Source organism: Daktulosphaira vitifoliae, unplaced genomic scaffold (genome assembly GCF_025091365.1).
Source record: "Daktulosphaira vitifoliae isolate Bord-2020 unplaced genomic scaffold, ASM2509136v1 Scaffold_3, whole genome shotgun sequence".
NCBI classification, from domain to species: domain Eukaryota; kingdom Metazoa; phylum Arthropoda; class Insecta; order Hemiptera; family Phylloxeridae; genus Daktulosphaira; species Daktulosphaira vitifoliae.
In genome coordinates, this window is record NW_026099574.1 from 13,097,301 (window position 1) to 13,118,709 (window position 21,409).

Below are 21,409 nucleotides of genomic sequence, written 5' to 3' on the forward strand. Positions count from 1 at the left end.
TTTTAGGATCATTTTTTTAGTCTACAAACAAGATAATTAAAGTTTTTGAAACATAAAATATCAAACAGTCAATTTTTTTGAGCTGAATTTTCTTTTTTGTTACCGTATGGGAACAAAACGATTTCAAAAATTAAGTTAGTTTTCAGTATACTTTCAAATTATGACGAAGGATCTGTTGGAGAGCAATTAATTTTCATTAAAAATACAAATTTTATTTTCCTGAAATAATTTTTTCATTTTAGCTCCGATGCGAAGCCGCAAATGTATTAACTTTACTATGATGTGTTTTTTTCGTTGTTAATAGTACGATATATACTTATACCCATTTAATTATTTTTAATCACTATACAATTATAAAATGATATTTATATTTTAAATGAATTGAAATATTGTTTTAATAAATGTTGAATAGTATTTAAATAACTTTTCTAAACTTGTTTAATGTTAATAATTCAATTAATGATAAGAATAATTTGTGAGATATTATAAAAGATTATTTTTGTATTTTGTTTTTTATTTGAGTAATTATTTATACATTATAATATGTTATAATATACCATATTATTATTTAGTATTATAATATATAATTATGCAGTTAAAGTTATTTTAACTACATAAATTATAAAGACAAAGAAAAAAAGGAATTTGGAAGTAAATACGTCAAAAATTAAATTAGCTAATTCGAGGAATAATTAAAAATGTATTAGACTGTACATTAAAACTTAATACATTAAGCTCACAACCAATTTTATAAGAAAGTGGGTGCATTTGTTAATACACTTAAAATTCAAGGTTTTTGACTAATATATATGATAAACAGGACATTAATTATTTTATAATAGTGAATTTTTCTCGATGAGTATTGGTTGAACTCATTTTTTGTTGTTAACCTTTTTCTTTTATTTTGGTTGATGTAGGTATTTTAAGGCGAAAATATGTTTTCTTTATTATTTATAATAAAATTATTAAAAAATTAAATACATTATTTAATAACCATAATCCTAATATAAATTTATGAGTATGCTACAAATATCATATATTTTACATGTGTTTATATATTTTTTATATTTTATGAAATATTACTTTTACTTTTTTAGTTTTAATTTTAACTTTTTTTAAAAATATTCACTAAAAGTAAAGTATAATATAAAGATATATTATAATATCTATACGGAATATTTTAGTTTTTTATTTAGAGAAGGAATAAAATTATTTTTACTTGACTTGTAAATCTAGCTGACCAAATTATATCTAAACTTTTAAGTAGTGAATAATTACTTGTGGCAGTATGCATATTTAATACTGTCGTTTTTATCACTTTATTCTAATGATAAAATAATCATTTTTATTCAATTTTACATGTTCGACGCTTGTACAATCTTATACGTGGATTTGAAAACCACAAATCGACTCAGTGTATGAAGTCCAGTCTCATTATTTTGACAATGATTAGTTTTACATAATAAAAAAAAATGACTGTGATATTCGACTAGAATGAGTTATCGAATTTTATTATTACACTTTTCACTGTTCCGCCCAATACTAATGACATCATTTATCATTTTATAATTATAAAATGAACAATTAATTATTTCCAATGACACAAACTTTAAAAATCTTTCAAGTGGTTAATTTTATATTACATAATATTTAGAAAAATAAATTTAAAATATACGCATGAATGCATTTATAAATATGGTAGATTATTGAAATGATAAAAGAAGTTTTAAATCATTTAAAAATATGAAAACAGTTTTACTTTGCAGTTATGACTGATTTTACATTTTTGGTATCGTGTCTACTAGTATATTAAAAAATATATTTTTTGGAAGATATTTTGCTCACGTATTATTTAAAATATGATATAAATTGAATTTTTGCCAACTGTCTTCATTTTTACATATTGTTATGGTGTTATAAAAAAATAATTTGTATTCACTTTTTATTTATTTTTAATATTAATGCGTTAATGATAAGTTACAGAAACCAATGATCACAATTGAAACTCAGCATTACTAGTCAAATTTATATAAAATCAGTATTAACCTTGATACTTTTTCTTGTTAGTCATTATTAATGTTTGAATGTTGATCTCAAACTACGACTAATCTTAAGTAATTGTACTCAAAACTTCTAGATTTAAAAAAGTGGCGTTTAAACAAGTAGAATACATAATGAAAATATTCATGTCATGTTAAGTTCATTTCCTCACATTAAAAAAAAAAAAATGATTTTGACAAGGTCGTATAAATGTGATTTCCTGGTCATTTATTTTGTTTAATGATGAGCTTCAATGGGTTCGTGACGGAAAAGTAAAATCAAATCCATATGAACACAATAACTGTCAGCGGTCAGTAAAATTTTATCCATTGCTTTTTGTAAATGAATCAGAACTCTATTATAAGAATTATAAAAGCGATTCATTTGTAAAAAGTCTTTGATAAGTAGATCGTCTTGATATTAATGATGTGAATATTCAAAGGCAGTAGAGCTGTAGTCCGTGAAAAATAAACGTCATATCCATTGTTCTCGTGCGACGTCAAAGTGAACCTAATTATTATGATGAGTAATACTATAAAATTCTTCTGACGAAGAAGTTACACAATAATGGTTGGGTTATATCGTTAATATTTCTCTACAAAATGCAATAAAAATGAATGAACGCTTGAAGTCATTTTAAAATTATGTTACTTAAGGTATGTTACTCATGTAAAAGTGAACAAATTTAATTCCTCTATTATTGATCATAAATTTTAATTAAAGTGGATAATTTTAAGAGAGTTATGATGCCCGGAGATATAATAATTAGTAATTTATTGTGTGTATGACTTAGTAGTGTAAGTAGTGCTTTTATGCAGGGTGTTTCAGACTTAACTGACTTAATAACTTTTGATACAATTATCATTTAATAATGAATCAAATAATTAGTTGTTAGTAGCTCTAATATATGTGATTTAATAAATTGTAAATATTTTAAGTTTTAGTTGTAATATAGATGTGTTCTTATAGTTTTATAAATGTAATATAGATAATCGTTGATTGTATTCGGGCTTTAGCCCGCGTAGATAAATGAATTAAATTTTTTTTTTAAGAAGGAGAAAGAGTAGATAAAGCAATGAGATAGAGAATTTTTGCATAGTATGGCTAGTAAATATTATTTATTGCTTAAGTTCGGTAAGTAAAGTCGTGAAATTCTGTAGTAAGTAGTTCGATTAAGTGTTTCACTCATTACAGGTTGTAATTATAGAAAAAAAAGACATAAAAGTGATTGATAGTAGTGTCATAATTAATAATTATGCTTGTCATTAAATTAAAAATTATTAATAAAGTATTAGTCGTATCAGCTCACTAGTGACCTCTCTTCAAAAGCACTCCTCTTTACATTTTATTATGGACTATAAACAGCAAAATGTTAAGAACTAACGCCGCAACATTGAAATTGTGTCAATTTTAATAAATTTATAAATCTTGTAGTTCTAATAATTTCTATATCCGACCAAGAAGAATTTAAATATAAAAATTGAAGTGCAAAAAAAAAAAAGCGGTCAGTGTCCTTTTTGTTCATTTTATGATTTTGATACAAATGAAACACAATGGTAAATTACTGTAAAAAAGAAAACGATCACTCAGTTTTGCAAAACTTAGTAATTTCTGGTTCTGTTCAAAAACAACCTTAGATGCATTTTAATTAGATATGTGAATATGAAAAGTCGTTAAAATTAATGCTCTGTCATCGCTGTCGTGCAATAATCTTGTTGTATTTTTCAGTACATTAATTTTAAAATGTATACTACTGCGGTAGAAATAAATAACTAACGTAATGCAATAGGTAAAATGGTGCCACATTTATATTTGCGGTCCGCTGACTCGAATGGACTGTTTTTGTACTACAATTATTATTATACTAGTAATATGTAATACAGAGCCGAGCTCTATACCAACAAAAATTATAATCACTACGAATAATAATAATTATTAATCACAGTTGCATGATTTAGAACCTGGATAACGAAAAGATATTTGAAAGATACGTAAAAAAATCTGCTTATAAACTTAAAAAATAAAAACATTACAATATAAGGAAACATAATCATTAATCACTAAATATGAATCATATTCAACACACAAATGCGATTAAATTTAAGCAATTTGAACAAGTTCATCTAAACATTTGTTTCAGTTCATATCAATCCAACAAATTCGTCTATAGCTCAAAAGAAACTTACGCAAATAATTCTCAAAGACACATCTTTGATAACCAAATAGAAAATACAAACAGTAATAAGTTATAGCTGAGAGTGATATTTATGTAACGTTTTATGAAAATATTGAATGTCAAAATTATAGTTTTCATAATAATACAAACATATAATTCACGGTGTACTTGAGATAATTAGGGTTAACAATATATTGCACATTACATTACTGTTAGGACACCACAATATTTTTCATATATCCACTCAATTCTAGTTGAAAAATACAACAATTCTATTTGTATTTGAAAAATTCTAAACAATTTTCTAATTTTTATCTATAGCTAAAAAACGAAATGTATTATTTTAATTCTTAGCTTGAAATATACATTACAGTGTATTATTATCTGTTAATCAGCAAAGTACCTAACCTGATTTTAAATCAATATTGGTTTCGTAAGAGGTAGTTAACTGCGACAAATAAAACATTTAATTAGTATTTAATGGTTTAGCAGACATTCTTTGTAACTCTTGCGCCATAATGCAGTGACGACGCGACCTAATGTGATATTATATTATTTTTCAATGAAGGTAGATTACTATTTGATGATTGTGTTGGAATAATATAAGAGTCAGGACTATGAATACTTACATTAATCAATCATGATTCTATTTTGTTATTAAATACAGGAGGAGATTGTGAAAAATCTCTTGTTCAATAAGAGTAAAATGTTAAAGAATCAATAAATAATAAAAATATTAAAATAATTTTTATAAAATTACTCTGTTCTAATGTAGATTATAAACTAATATATGAACAATTAATCTTGTATGTTATATGATAAGATGCAATAAAAGTTATCATATTTGATATTTATAATTAGATGATTACTTATGGATTAAAACTTTGTCAAATTAGAGTTTTACCTTACAAAAGATGTTATGCTGTAATGATTCGCATTGAACTATTTTTGTTTAAAATTAACAAAGTGTTGTATTTTTAATTTAATATTAGGGAACCAAGCTACTATATTGTCCAAAGGGAAAGAGATATTGACAATTTATGATTGCATTATATTTACAAATAAGTTAAACAATAATAATTGATGTTAGCTGTAATTTAACACTAAGCGTTATTGTTCGATTTTGGTGGCCCACTATTTATGTATATAAAATGAACTTGTATTGAAAAAAAATCAAAACAAAATATTGTTTTCGTGAAGTTATATTTAAAAACATATTTGATAATTTATAAATCGCAGCCACATTTAATTCATCGTTAGATGTTATTTATTTTTTAAATCAGAACAAATGCTTTATGATTATTGTTAAATAAACAAAAAATTTTCATTAATTACAATGTTGAATGATTTTTGCAATTTTGATATTAGTATAATTTCTATAAACTACGAGTTTTGTTCACCACATGTTTAAAAAACGAATTCGTTGTATTAAACGTAAAATATATTTATTTAATTGCATAAATTCCTTAAATAAAAATTGCTTATCAATCTTTATAATGAATTAACCTTGACATTCCAACTCAAGTTTATCGTAATTTCAGGGGCGTATTTAAAAATACTAATGAGGGAGGCTCATAATTAAAATTGTTTATCTGACAAGCTATGAAATTATTATACAATAATTTTTACATAGCTTGAGGTGATTATGAGAAACAAAAAATTTATATTAGCTACGGTCAAGGGGAGGGCTCGTGACCCTGTGTTCCTTCTAAATACACCATTGTGTACTCTGATGCCAATTTCGATTTTATAACTTCTTTTCTCTTAAACTTTGAACCTCCGATAATTTTTAGTCTCTATATCGCGTCATACTTTTAGTTAATTTACTGGTTGTTTAATAAATTTATTAATTTAAAAAACGTATCAAACATAATGAAAATATGGTAGACTATAGATGCCGGAAATGTCATCAATTAAATCTACGAATACTAATTACTTAGTGAATAAATTTGGCTCTGATTTTTTTTCAACATGTAAAATCTCCATACTAAATTTTTTATACAGAATGATCTAAATTCGGTAAGACACTAATTTTCTCAGAAAGTATTCAGAATTTTTAATTTTTATAAATGTAAAAAGTAATAAAGAAAAACTAATATAATAATACGTAGAAAAATAATTTTTTTTTCAAACCTTCGGGGTTAAAAAACCTTAAATTTAATTTTCACAAGTGGAAATTTTAATTTTAACTTAATTATATGATAGAAAAATTTTTATAATTTTTTTCATCTAATGGATCGTTTATCCGTTTTAGCATTTTTAATAAATGGAGTGGGTATGTAGTGCAGACGAAGTAGTGCACATACACCTGTTGATCTGTAACCACCCGCAGTACTTACTCCACACTTTGTATTTAAAATTCTGTAACATATGAACGGTCACTGGATAAAAAAATTATAATACAAGATTATTCTGCTATATTTTTTTGTCAATAAAATTTGGTTTATGTGACAACATAGAAGAATAAGATTGCTGTATTTAAAACAGTGAATTAACAATAGAATGTTTTAATAAAATCTCTTAACTTTAACATATTGTAACAGATTGTAATTTTTTAATATTAAAAACTTTCTAATAGGTGCTTATGGGAGAAAAAAAATTATAAATAAACAATTTTTTGGTAGTGTTATGTATTATTTATAAAATTAAATGTCTAAAAATTTAATAAATAAAAACCAAACCTAGATTTCATTAATCTATAGAAACAATGCTCATAATTCTAGCATTCATAATACAGTTTAATAAAAATATAATTTTTAATCTTTTAATTAAAAAAGACCAAACCAAACGTCAAGGAGAGGAATTTATCCACCTCCCCCGCGGACGTCTATGATATTATTGTAGAGTTTTTTGAATCTAATATTTGTTCTCTTTACGAACATTTAAAATTCTTGTTTTATAAATAATTTATAACAAAAAAAAGTTCAATGCTTTTAATTTAATTTTAATAATATTCAAATGTTATATTATTTTTAATTATGTTTAGAATTCCGTTAAACATTTATTAAGATATACGTTAATTAAAAATTACCACATAATTACAAGTACCATGTATTTTTCAGTGTTTACGATTGTAATTATGCAGTGAAACTAACTCGGAAAACTCTGTACCTCGGAAAATCCGCAAAAGTGGTTATTATGGGCGACTATGTGTTTACAAGAAACGTAGTAATTGACGTTTACACCAATACACTTATCAGCAACAAGTTTATCGTTAAACATACACGTAAGAGATAAAGTAACGTACTATAATTTACTTTCCTTAATTTTCTGTTCGTGTTTTAGGGTATGTAAAATAATTAAGAAAACTATACCTTCATCAAAGCAAAACGCTTGTCGTCGCTCAAGTCCAAGTCCGTCCTTCTCGACATGGCTTACACAATAGATATGAACTACGATGCTGAAAGTAAAAATTAAAACTGGAATTCGATAGAATCGATGACGTCGTAAACGTATGTAAAAAACTGAAACAGTGAACGGAACGTGCTTTGCGTTTACCGGTAAGCCGACTCCGTGCCAACTGCTGTTTACTGGCCGGCAAGACGTGTGTCGTCGGCCGTTGGTCGCTCCGTGAAGAGTTTCCCTTCCCTACAAGACAGTAACGAGGTGGCAGTGGCCTTAACACACTATAAGCCAAAAGTTATACAATAACAATGGTCATCTGTTGATAATGAGGTAAATACTGCGTGTTTGTGTGCGCTTATTAGTGCAAAAATATTAGAAGGTCTTTGTAGAGAGATCATGTCAGTAAATGCATACGTATGTAGATGATATTTATGTAATTTTATTCTATAAAAAAAATAAAATCTTCATGCGTATTTGAGCGTCCAGATTAATTACCATTATTATTACCATACTTATCTGGGTATTTTTGTATTTACATTAAATAGTTTGTTGGGTTTTTTTTCAGCAATTACAAGTGTTTAGTTAATAAAACGTTGTTATATTTAAATTACTTCAGATTTATATTCCTAATTTTTATATTTTAATAAAACTGCGATAAGGAAAAAAGATTGCCGCATACATCTATTTTTAGTGTAATAAATCGTTTTTATTTATAATGGTAGTAAAAAATTAATCATAGCAAAAAATATGTATGTCATATTGTGATGTGACGTACATATGAATAATTTTTTAAATTTTGTTAAATTATTAAACAAGGAAAACTAAAATAATTAGCATATTTTTAAAAAAAAACGATAAAAAAAAAGCAATACCATGATATAATAGTATTCTTAATTATTATCAAAAATTTTGTGTATTTTAGTAACGATATTGGTCCATAAAAATTTATTAATATATATTTCTGTATTTGTAAATTGGATCAAGGTTAACGAGTTCAATAATTTATATTTCATGCAATTAATAATGATGATAAAAGAAGAGAACTGTTAATTTGTGAGAATATGATTTTTAAAAATTTGAAACTAATAGTATATTATTATTATTTATTTATTCAATGAATCATTAGATTCAATTACAATATGATTTGTTGTGCTAAGTATAATACTAGTACAATACAAGTAAATTATGTAAAAAAAAAATACAGATAATTATTAAATAATTCAATGAATGTACAGAGAAATAAATCAGTATTTTTTCCTTTTGTTTATAACATTATCCTATTTATTAGAGAAGATAGTGCATAATTTGTTTAATGTGTAAATACATAAAACGTTGTAGGATTTATGGTAGAAGATCACATATGATAGCGTCAGTCCTTGTGCCCCACTGTCACGGGATCGAATTTCATTTATCCTCAAAACTTGTTGCTTTATTTTTATATTTTTTATTAATAATAACAGTAATAAAAGATAATTGTTGAGATATAATAATACTATTGTTTGAAGGCTATAAAAAATAAAAAATGTGTTTACTATACATTTATTTTTACATAACATATGTTTTAAGTATAACAATTGTTAGTACTGTTGTATTTATAAATCAATGAAAAAAAAAGTATACTAAAATCATTAAATAAAATCATAAAATGTACTACCATTTACTAAAATTAAAATATTGCAAAAAAAATCCCAGTTAATAAAAAAAAAACTCAGCACAGTAAGGACGTGGCATAGTTGGGTCCAGTATAGATTTAATCTGACAGTGATTAAAATAACTATCATAAAAAACACTTCGATGCAAATCTGTAGATAGTGTTTAATTTTAAAAAATTGGTGCATTATTCTAAAAGCAACATGATGTCATATTTCCTTATTTATAACCTGATTAAAAGTTTTATGATTATAAGTATAATATATGAATAAATATTTATTTTAGCAATTAATATAGTATGAAATCGATATCTAATAATTTAGTATTGTAATTTTTACGAGAAATTATAAAAAATTTTAAAGTAGTTATTACTTTTATAAAAAATAAAGGTATTGATGCATTACTTAAAAAAAAATTACTTGTTATTTATAAATAAATTTACTGGTCTACAAGGAATTTTCATCCGAGACCCAAATATACTTTTCTAAACCCATTTTTGCGCCGATTTCAAATCTGCAATTAGAGTTTCGCATATGGCCTAAAAACAAAATCCTTCTAATTAATATAACAAATACTTATGTTTGATTATTAGGTTACGTATTAATTATCAACAAATATATTTTAATTAAAAATAAGTTGTTAAAATTCTAAATTTTATACGCATTTTTAAGTTTTGAACCACTCCTGTATAAAGGGAAATGGTCCGATTTAAAAAAAAAGTATGTCCAATGAAAGAGGTATACAAAAAGTATTTATCATAAAAAAATTGTATTGATCTGTTCATTTTTTTAAAAGTTATAGAAATATAAAGTTAAAAATATAAAATATAAAATCGAGAATTTTAACACAAAAATAGCATACGGTACCTATTTTCACCTTGAAGACAAAATTAAGTCCAAAATTTTTTTTTCCGTAATAAATTATAATACGTTAGCTTTAATTTAAGATATTTATAAAAGTGTCAGTATTTCGGGAATACTTTCAAAATCTATGTTGAAAAAGTTAAATTTTTTTATCGATTTTTAAATTTGTAATTTTTTTGGAGATTTCCTCTATTTACTGGGAACGAGAGATATTTAAAAAATATTTTAGGGTAATGTCTTTGTCTAGATACGATTTGTGATCTTTCGACGTATCGTTGAAAGAAATCGGTTCGGCGATAGCTGAAAAAAACTGGTAACAGACATACACACAAAAAAAAAACATATCGTAGTAAAATTAATACCTTCTCAGCTTCAAATCGAAGCTAAGTTATGTATGAGAATCTTAATTTCAAATGAAATGATTTAATATTTACAACATTTACTTTCTTTACTATACTATTGTGCACTTAAATATATACATAATGTAGTTTATGCGACCAGTATTAAGGTTACTATTTCTAAAATGACTGTGGATAATTTTGAAAAGTTTATTTACTCTTTAATTATTGTAAGATAAGAAATTTTATTTAAAAAAATATATATTTGTAATAGGATAATACATTTTTATAGATTTGGAACAGTAGATTAAATTTTTTTCTTATAAACTTTTTAAACAATTCCATTTTTTCGAAAATTTAAGTCATTTTTCGTGATAGTGAATTTACTTTTAAAAGTACTACAAATTAAAGTATTCTTTCTGTTTATTTATAGTTGCCTTAAGCATTATAATTAATATAGTCAACTATCGTAAAATTGTAAAATATATGTTGTAAAATAATTAAAATTATTCCTAATAATAAAAACTAGAAATACAAAGTACTATAAATAAATACCAGTATCTCCTAAAAATGTAAACAAGCTATATGTTTTAACCTTCAAAATATGCTGCTACCTTGTAATAAAAACTGACGGATTTTCTCAAATTTACATTTGAACTGTGGGTTTCTCATTTTAGCCCATCAAGTATTAAGTCGTATAAAAAGTACTGTCATATTTCTAATGAGTTTTTGAATTATAAAAATAATGATTAGATAGCATAAAAATACATCATAAATTTGTTACTTAAATATGATGATTAAGAAAAATTTGTATTACATTTTATATCACGTATTACAAGATTAATTTAATTTTTGGTGTCGTGAAATATTGAGGATTCATTATTCGTGAAATAATTTGTGAGGATATAAATTTAAAAAGTGCGGTTTTAAGCCTAACATAACTGTACGTAATATATAGTTACAATATTTTTGTCTAATTTCAAGGCCATCAGAAATTATTTTAATATTAGCAAGGATCTAGAATGTATTTCGATAAATTCAATTTATTTACTTATATAAGTTTAGAATTTTTTCAAGTTTATTATAGGTCTTGCTGTGTTGAATCATATCTTCCGATTTAATCTCAAACTCATATACCTTAATAAAATTGTAACATGTGTAGTTATTTCCACAAGACACTTAGTCTAAAAAAGTCCTCCTTTTTTTTATAATACTAACATACGTGTCTGTATTAGAATCATAGATTTATTTGCGTTGTATATTTTCTTTATCATCTCCTTTTCCATCAATATTTTTATTTTTAATATTAGATTTTGTGCAAAAACACAATCTAATACCAGTGTTTCTATAGTTTATATCAGCCAATAAATTATGTGTTGATAAATTAATTTAAAAATTTTGGTGTTTGTAATTTTGTTAAAAAATTTCAAACTAATTAAAGATTATTACTTTGAGAAATTATAAGTAAATAAACTTACTATTTTACCGATTTAAAACGTAAATTATTGTTGCTACTTACATTTTATTTTCAGGCTCACTTGATTAAGTGTTCAAAATGATCATTGAATAAATATGTTTATTTTGACTATTGAAAATTTTTAAGGATAAAATGAAAAATACTAAAACAAAAATTTTGAAATTGTTATACTTTCAAGAATAGGTTAGAAATTTTGAAAAATTAACTAAATTTCGTCACATAATAATGAATTATTATTGTTTATTATTATTATTACTGCACTTTTCGGTTCTATAAGGTTAATTATTATCTCGTAATGAATATACAGGGGGTCTGAACTTAACTTGAGTTCACGCTGCTTTATGACCATTGACAAATTGTTTTGGATTTTACGTTAAATTTTTAGGCATTGTCATTGAACTATATTCACACTTTATAACTAAGTATTTGTTATGCTGTAATGTTTACTAAGTGTGAATATTGTCTATTGTCTCATTGTGAACACAGTAATACTTACGTTAGATTAGTTCATAGATATTAAAATTAATTAATTGTTGTTTACGATAAAAAAATTTAAATTAAAATTGATGCTAATGACAGAACTGTAAAATGTATGTATAGCTACTATACGCTTTGTATGTTATTTGTTTGTTAAAAATATCTAAAAGAAATCCTGTAAGTTGTAAGTAGCCAAAGTTATTAGGATCTTATTTTTTAAGTAACATCTATAGTATATATACCCTCTAAATGGGCTTATGATATATATTAAAGTTATTCGTGTTTTTATGACCTCTGCGATTTTCATTAGTTAAAAAAAAAATTGATCAATGTATTTGTATCAAATTTTGCGTAAAAAATGAAATAAAGTGTAACAAAGTGTGTGAAATTATATGAAATGGCCTATGATGAGTCTGTCATGAGTATAACAAGGATTTACGAGTGGTATAAGCCAAGATGGCCGTGAAGACGTTGAAAATGACAAACGCACCGGATGCCACTGCACAATATAGCTCATTCAGCGATGCGCTTTTTATGATGGAGTTTGAGAAATGTTTCGATGCTTGGAAGAAGCGTTGGCACAAGTACATAATATCTAATGGGGACATTGTTGAATACGACAACATTAATATAGACGAATAAATAAATATTTTTTTCAAAAAACGAAAATTCCCGTTACTTTTTGAACACATCTTAAATGAAGATGTTTTTAACTTTAAATAATTACAGAACTAAAAACTATTTTACTCTAACGCTATTACACGTCGGAAAATGAATATTTTTTCAATACATTTTTTAAATTATATATTATTCATACATTATTTAAATTTATAAAATATTAATCGAATAGATAATAATTATCTATTATACGATTATCAATTATTGATAATATGAATATTTCAACCAATTGTTAATGTAGTACTACATTATGAGCGCCTCGGGTCAAAAGTCTACTGCTACTCCTCTGAATACAAATCTAGGTGTTATATTTGACATTGACAGTTTATTTTAAACACTTGATGATTTTACATGGCATTAAATTGTGCATAAAACATACAAGTATAACACAACATTTTACCTTAGCTTTCACCTTCGCTAGACATAGCCACTAGCTACCATTGATTGGTAAATCTATATATACATAACATTTTAAATACCAGAAACAATTTGGCCTAGCAAACCAGACAACTAATATACTCATTAATGAATTATGACAATCTAGTAGAGGCGCGACTCATGTGTATTGCGGTCAAGAAATGATTAAGCCACATGTGAACCAATTATTATCCAAAAATTCGTTGATGAAATATTACTTTCAAAACGATAGTGTATTTTACAATATTTTAGTTAGAGGGACAGTTTGGTTGAATCGATAACGCGCCAGTACCTGACACGGGTTCGAGTCTCAATCACGGGCGTCTTCATTTGCTGAATTAGAAATCAGTTTAGTAATTGGAGTCATCATGTTCTCTCCAGCGATGAAATAATCATCTGCTTTGGAGTATTTAAGCTTAAGAAACTTTCTTTTTGGAGGAGGCCGTTAAAACTAAATAAAAATTAGATAATGATCCATACAGTTGTCGTAAAAATGAATAGGTATTAAAATTAATTTTTTAAGTTTTCTCCAAAGTATCAAATGTAGATAAATTTATCTAAGATAAAATTATTTATAGTATGATTAAAATATCAATTTAAATAAGGCCATACATTTGCACAAAATGTTTGTAAAGTCTAATTTCTTTTATCCCTAAATTTAATTATGAGTACGTGTAATTTTCATATATATATATTTTTTTTTTGGTGTGGGGAGGGGGACATTTAAGCCCTTAAATTTGTTCCAAGATTGCGCTTATGGTTAAAGAATTTGTTAAAATAATTCTTTTTTTGCTGATGTATTAAGCAAAAAACATGCTAAATTTAAGTAATTAAACTGAAGCATACACATTAAGTGGAAGCAAACTCTTTAAAAGTTGGTTAGTGTGACGTTCCCAAAGATTTATGTCCTTCAACGAGCATTACCTGTGGATTCTAGTGCCAATACCACGGTCGTCTATAGTGCGTGGCTTCTTATTATTCATAATAATAATGCTGCACATTGTGGACTGGTTAGTGATTTTAAAATATATTTTTTGTCTTAGGCGGGTTCTGTGCATATGTGAATTTTCATTTATTCTGGTTCAATCTATTTTAAGTCAAGACAAGCCAGTACATAAACGAGTTTTTATTGCTATTCATCCATTTCTGTCTGTTTATTTACGCCAAGTACTACTGATTTTTTTTTGTTATTTGTTTTTAAACATTCTTGATATTTATTGTCTTAATCGTGTGTATTCGAATAGATAAGGTAGGGTAAGTATATACGAGTATCAATCAAGTCGTTTACTATTAAGCAAACAGACATTGAGCAATAATTTTTTTAGGACATTGAAAAAGTAAAATTTTACGTCATAGGACTTCACCAGAATTCATCGTGTTAAAGTCAACTTTATTGTTTATAATTAATTTTAAACTGTGATTTACGTATTAGATATATACCTATTAGATGTCACAAAATATAAAATAACTTTTTATTACTTAAAATTATTCATAAAAATATATATTAAAATACATTACCCAAAATATTGATATAATATCGTATAAGAATAAATTTGAATATATTGTGGATCCTATGATGAATGTCATAACAACAGCGAAGAAAATATAATGTTGATTTTAACGAAAATACTTATTATTTCGAAAGAGTTGAAATAAAATAAAATGTTTGTTATCTAAATTGTCTTACTTTCGAGGTATAAAATACATAATAATAAAATACATATATTGCTACCTAAATACAAAGAACAGGTATTATGTACATATGTCAATACTATTTTGATGTGCTTGTGTCTGTATACACGTGCATTGTATTACGAGTAAAGTTCACGGTCAACAAGCGCATTTTGTTATAAGTTTATTTGTAAAGCATGTAAAGAATCGACACATTTTCTGGTGAAATTGAAGTGGGTACAAGGTCGTTTACTCTTTGGTGTAAACTCTAGTTGTGTAATACATTACTTTTCTTTTAGGGAAGTTCCTACAGTCGTTCGATACAGCTTAAACCGTAAACGTTGCATATTTATATGGTATACAGTGAGAATTTGTGTGGTATTTACTGAAGAGGTCAACGCGAATACCCCACTTGATTGATAACTAGTCTATGGTGTGTCCCCCGGATAATTTTACTCATACATTTTTGTGTAATCTTTATCCCACTCAAACACATATTTTAATTGGCAAACATAAGCAATACTTTTTTAGCAGAGAAATATCATAGAATGTTATAGACCCAAAAGAGTGATATTTTTCAATAAGCAATATTTTTGACACATCTTTGATTTTTCTTTTACTTTTTATTCAATATTAGTTAATTTATAGATGTGATTCATGCATTAATAATGTGTACTAAAATGCATGTCCTACTCAATCAATGTCGTTGTATACTTAATCTAATTAAGATTTCAGTGTATGATAAAAATTAACAATAATTAAAAAGTAAATTGTTAATATACAAAAGTAGTTAATTTCAGTAATTTTTTCAAAAATGTTCATAATGGTTATTAATATTATTAAAAAAAATTGTTTTGCCATGAAATCTGAACAATAATAACATGATGATGTTTTTGCTTTAGAATGTATCTAATTGTAATATAGAAGGTATGTGTTCACCAAAGAAGAGTTCAATGATAAACTCCGCATTAGACGACGCATGCTTATTATTGTTATTCGTATAATGAAGATTACACGCATAACGTTAAACAATTTTGCTGAAATTAAACAAAAAAAGAATTAATTTTAAAATTTCCAGAAGTAAAAAAATGGGGTGATTTAATTTATTTTTATAGTATAATTCTTATTGTTTTGACAAAAACGAGACAATTATAACAAACATTTAATTTAACTTAATACGAATATTATTTTAATTAATTAATTTCGAGTCATTATCACTTTTTTTTTTTGTTTTGGGAAACTTGAATAAATATAATGAATATTAAAAATTTATTTTGAGAGTAGGATAATACATTTTTAAATAAACAAATAAATTTTTATTACGTCCTCCTAAATACAATAATAATTTAAGCCGCCACTAAAATGTGTTATGAATGGTTACAGAATAGTCAAGGATACTTTTCATTTTATTGAACCGACTTCCGAGTAGGCAGGTATACTAAAAACATTATATCTAGTGGTTTGTGGTTTATTTAGGGAAATCATAGTTAAATTATGAATAAACACTTAGTCATACATAAGAGATAGAAAAACGCGCCTGTTATATTATTGACGACAAAATCATTGTTATTTTTTAAATTTATACTAATTTGTTGAGCGCTAATAATTACACTATATATTTGAGTATTATAATGAACACTTTGTCAAAAGTAATGATAATATTCAATAATACTTTTATTTTAGGTTTTTGATACAAACTCTATCGTTGAAACTAAAAATTGGCCAGAATGTCTATATCTAGTTGATTGCAAAAATCTAAATGAAACAGGTTTGTCTGCAATTAAAGAGTTATTTGATGTTAACATTTTGCATAGAGACATCAAAGTTATCCAAAAAAGTGAGGTATTAATCAAGGATAAAACTGATCGAGTTCTTATGATGACCAAATTGAAACATATTACTATAAAAATGGGTTATCAACAGCAGTTGACGTCGACTAAAAATAAACTATCCCAAAACTATAAATTTGATGTCTTTCTTAGCTATTAGATGTCGAAGTTGTTAATACTAAGCGATACACCAAACATCGGTCTGATGATACCACTCAATGAGTAAATTTCAAAGTTAATACCTGAAAGATGGCTTTTAAACTATTGTCCCGGTTGGTTAAAATTGTGGTTAGAAAAAACTATATCAATGTTTTAAAAATTGCAACATGTTTTTTACGACTATATTTTTGAAAATGACGATATTTAAGTCAATAATTATTCGCTTTTAAGCTAACTTATAAATTTGATTTTTTATTTCCATTTATTTTTATAAATGTTATTTGTTACTTATTGTTATTTATTTTAAAGTATTCTTTTTCTTCGAACCAATTGTTTAGAATTAAAATACATGTTTTTTTTTGTGAAAAAATATGAATTTCCATTATAAAATCTTAAGAAATAAAGAAATTATTATTAAAAGAAACTTTTTAATTAACAATCATCTCAAAAATTAGATCCAATATATAATATCTAAGAATTCTTTTTTACTGAATTTCTTAGATTATTATAGGTTAGCTCTTAACAGGGAATGACTAGGTCAATGTATGATCTGATTAGCAAGAGTATGGATTGGAATCTCTAATTTTGACTAAAAATTATAATGGCGCGAATGTTCTAGTTACTACCCCTCAATTGACGCCTCTGATCAAAGATAAAAATATTAGTAATTTAATAATAATTATTATTATATTTTCTAAACACTTAATTTGTTATAATAATTATTTACTGTATAAAATTGTTTTCTATATAAATATAATTTTTTAATATTGACTGAAATGTTTATAATAATTAGTCTTTTTTTATCAATATTGAATAAAAAATATATATAGTTTCTTCATCATTTCAGTTAATAATACAATTAGTTAAAAAACGGTAGCACAGTGGGGTCGAGGCACAGTGTAGACAAGGCATAGATGGGACAAGTATAGATGATATTTGACAGTGATTAAAATCACTATCATATGAAACGCTTCGATGCAAATCTGTAGACAGTGTTTCATTTAGAGAAATTGGTGGATTATTCCAAAAGGAACATCAACTCTTATTTCTTTGATTATATCCTAATTAGTAGTTCTTTGATTTAAAAATATAATATATGATTAAATACTAATTATAATTATTAAATTTAGTATGAAATTGATATTCAATAATTTAATATTGTAATTTAAACAGAGAAATTATAAAAATAATAAAGAAGTTGTATTTTTCTTTATTTTTACGTGTATAAAAATGTAAAGGGCTTGATACAATAAATTTCAATAAAAACTGTTTGTTACTATAAATAAATGCACTGAACTACAAGGAACTTTCATCAGTAACAAAAATATACCATTCTAAATCAACTTTTCGCGATGTTTTAAAATGTGCAATTAGACTTTTTCTATCACTTCTAAGTTTTAATATTATTAAAAATTAGTATTTACGTATAAAAAATTCGCATCGAAGCTAAAAAATTGGCTATTTAAGCTAACTCAAATTTAAAAATTACTTTTTCGACTTTAAAAAAGTAAAAAAAATTTAATAAGTTTAATTTCTTATGTCTTATGAACTTTATTCTATGTCAATTAAATTATATAAAATTCATGAAAGTCAATAAATTCTCCTAATAAGATATTTTAAAATAAAATAAAATACAAAACCTAGAATTTTAATAGAAAAATAGCATATTTTTGAATACGGTAGCCATTTGCGCATAGAAGATAGATCGTCGGGACAATTTTTTTTTTTTACGATTTGTGATATTTTGACGTATTGTTGAAAGAAATCGGTCCAGTGAGAGCTGAGAAAAAGTGGCAACAGACATAAAAAAAAAAAACCCAGCACAGTGGGGTCGCGGCATAGTGGGGATGTTGCATAGTTGGGTCCAGTATAGATTTAATCTGACAGTGATTAAAATCACTATCATAAGAAACGCTTCGATGCAAATCAGTAGATAGTGTTTAATTCTAAGAAATTGGTGGATAATTACAAAAGCTACATTATCTGCTAGTTTCTTATTAATACCCTGATTAAGATAAAGTATGTCGAATGAAAAAGGGATTATTAAAAAATATTATTTCTCATAAAAAAATTGTGTTGATTCGTACACTTTTCAATGAGTTATAGCATTATAAAGTTAAAAATGTAACCAACCCAACCCAACATCAACTCCTATTTCCTTAATTATATCCAGATTAGTAATTATTTTAATTATATATTATATAATTTTTATAATTAATTATTTTCAAATTATTATTGATTTTTAATATGTTAAAAGTAATCATTTTGAACCTACTTCTTTTTGTTCTTTAAAGTGAAAGTTTTAATAAAAAAAAAATGAATTTATTACCATAACTTTTAACTCAACTTGCAAGTTTGAAATAAATATTATTAAATAGAAAAAAATGAAATTGGTAGATTATTTCAAAAACAACAATAACACTTATTCCCTTAATTTTACCCCGATTTATAACTATAATATATGAATACATAATAATTACAGTAATTAAATTGAGTATGAAAGTGGTATTCAATAATATAATATTGTAATTTTTACGGAGATATTATAAAAATAAAAAGGAGTTGTATATTCATATACTTTTAATGCGTATACAAATTTAAAGGAATTTATGCAATACTTTTTAATAAAAAAATTTTGTTACTTATGAATAAATACACTAAACAAAAGGAACTTTCATCAGAAAAAAAATATACTTTTCTAAATAAACTTTTCGTGATGTTTTCAAATGTGCAATTAAACTTTTTCTATTACTTCTAAGTTTTAATATTATTACTTATTATTAAAAAATAAGTATTTACATATAAAAAAAAATAATTAAGAACAAAAAAAATTGTATTAAATTAATACTGATTTTGATTTTTAATATGTTAAAGGTAATCATTTTGAACCTATTTTTTATTGTCTTTTAAAGTGAAAGTTTTAATGAAAAATACCTTCTCAGCTTCGCATCGAAGCTAAAAAATGAATTTGTTACCATAACTTATAGTTCAACTTGCAAGTTTGAAATTGACATTATTAAATTGAAAAAAATGAAATTTTTAAGATTAATATGCAATCTGGAAATTTTATAATTACTAATTACAGTACATTTGTCAGAAAAATTCGATTTTTTTACATTTTTATCGTAATAGATAACTGAAATAGAAAGAATAGTAATCATATCCTAATAACTTTTGGTGTTTAAAAAAATTCTGCAATTGAAATATTCAGAACTTAATTAATTTTAATAATTTACTTTAATTAAATGAACCAATCAAACCAAAGTAGTTAAAAAGATTTACTCAATTGAGCATATTATCAAAAATATAATTATAATTGTAAAACTCCATCGTTAACTTCAGGTGAAACTAAAAATCATTTTTTTTTTAAATTTATGATTTATATAGCAAAATATTACTAAAAAATTTGGCATATTATAGACTGGTAGTAGCACACAGAAATAGAGTTAAAAAATTAATAAATTATAAAGTAAAATTATTTACTTTTGTAGTTGAATACTTTTATCATATCAAATTTAATTCGACAATAAATAATTTAAGAATATTAAAAATTAATGATTTTAATTGTTTGTATGGACAAATCTAGTTAAGCTACTTTTTATTTGAATAAGGAATATTTTTTTGATTTTTAAGAGTAATAACTTAAACTAATCATTAACTTAAATATCATAAACTTAAATGAATCATTTGACGTATCGTTGAAAAAAGTAGGTCTAGTGAGGGTTGGCAAAATAAATCGTAGCCAGAAAAAGAACCACATAGTAAAATAATATTATCATGAATATCAATTTCTTCTCACTAGGGGAGACTTTAGTGATAAGATCCTTTATATTTATTGAAATTATTGAATCTAAATGAGATAAATATCAAATGATTTGAAAATTCTATTCTAACTCAAAAAAAAAATGCAAAATTTTAGAAGCCACAAACGGATTTGAACCTCGTACCCTAGGCGTTAAAGATCAAGGTGTTACCCATTCGGCAACTATTCGTTGATTTTTGTTGCATGATAAAATTGGCTATTTAAGCTAACTCAAATTTAAAAATTACTTTTTCGACTTTAAAAAAGTAAAAAATGTTAATAAGTATAATATCATATGTCTTATGAACTTTATTCTATGTCAATGAAATTATATAATATTCATGAAAGTCAGTTTATTCCCCTAATAAAATATTTTAAAATAAAATAAAATACATAACCTAGAATTTTAATAAAAAAATAGCATATTTTTAAATACGGTAGCCTTTTGCGCATAGAGGATAAAGTGTCGGGACAAATTTTTTTTTTT

The 21,409-nt window shown here is 24.8% G+C and overlaps 1 protein-coding gene and 1 long non-coding RNA gene across 3 annotated transcripts in view; one reads left to right on the top strand and one right to left on the bottom strand.

The window, feature by feature from the left end:
• Positions 1–7,679, bottom strand: part of LOC126903175 (SEC14-like protein 2) — a 19,745-nt gene extending 12,066 nt beyond the window's left edge. The window contains exon 1 of the mRNA XM_050681204.1: positions 7,531–7,679. Within this exon, the coding sequence (XP_050537161.1) occupies positions 7,531–7,587 (57 nt within the window). The 5' untranslated portion in view covers positions 7,588–7,679. The remainder of the gene's footprint in view (positions 1–7,530) is intronic.
• Positions 1–17,758, top strand: part of LOC126903178 (uncharacterized) — a 23,969-nt gene extending 6,211 nt beyond the window's left edge. Inside the window, exons 2-5 of one of the 2 annotated variants that reach the window (XR_007703438.1) lie at positions 7,279–7,442; positions 7,502–7,891; positions 16,816–17,183; positions 17,632–17,758. This is a non-coding gene — a long non-coding RNA (uncharacterized LOC126903178). Of the gene's footprint in view, positions 1–7,278; positions 7,443–7,501; positions 7,892–16,815; positions 17,327–17,631 lie in introns of those variants that run through there. The other variant, XR_007703437.1, reaches the window with a different exon arrangement.
• The last annotated feature ends 3,651 nt before the right edge of the window (positions 17,759–21,409 follow it).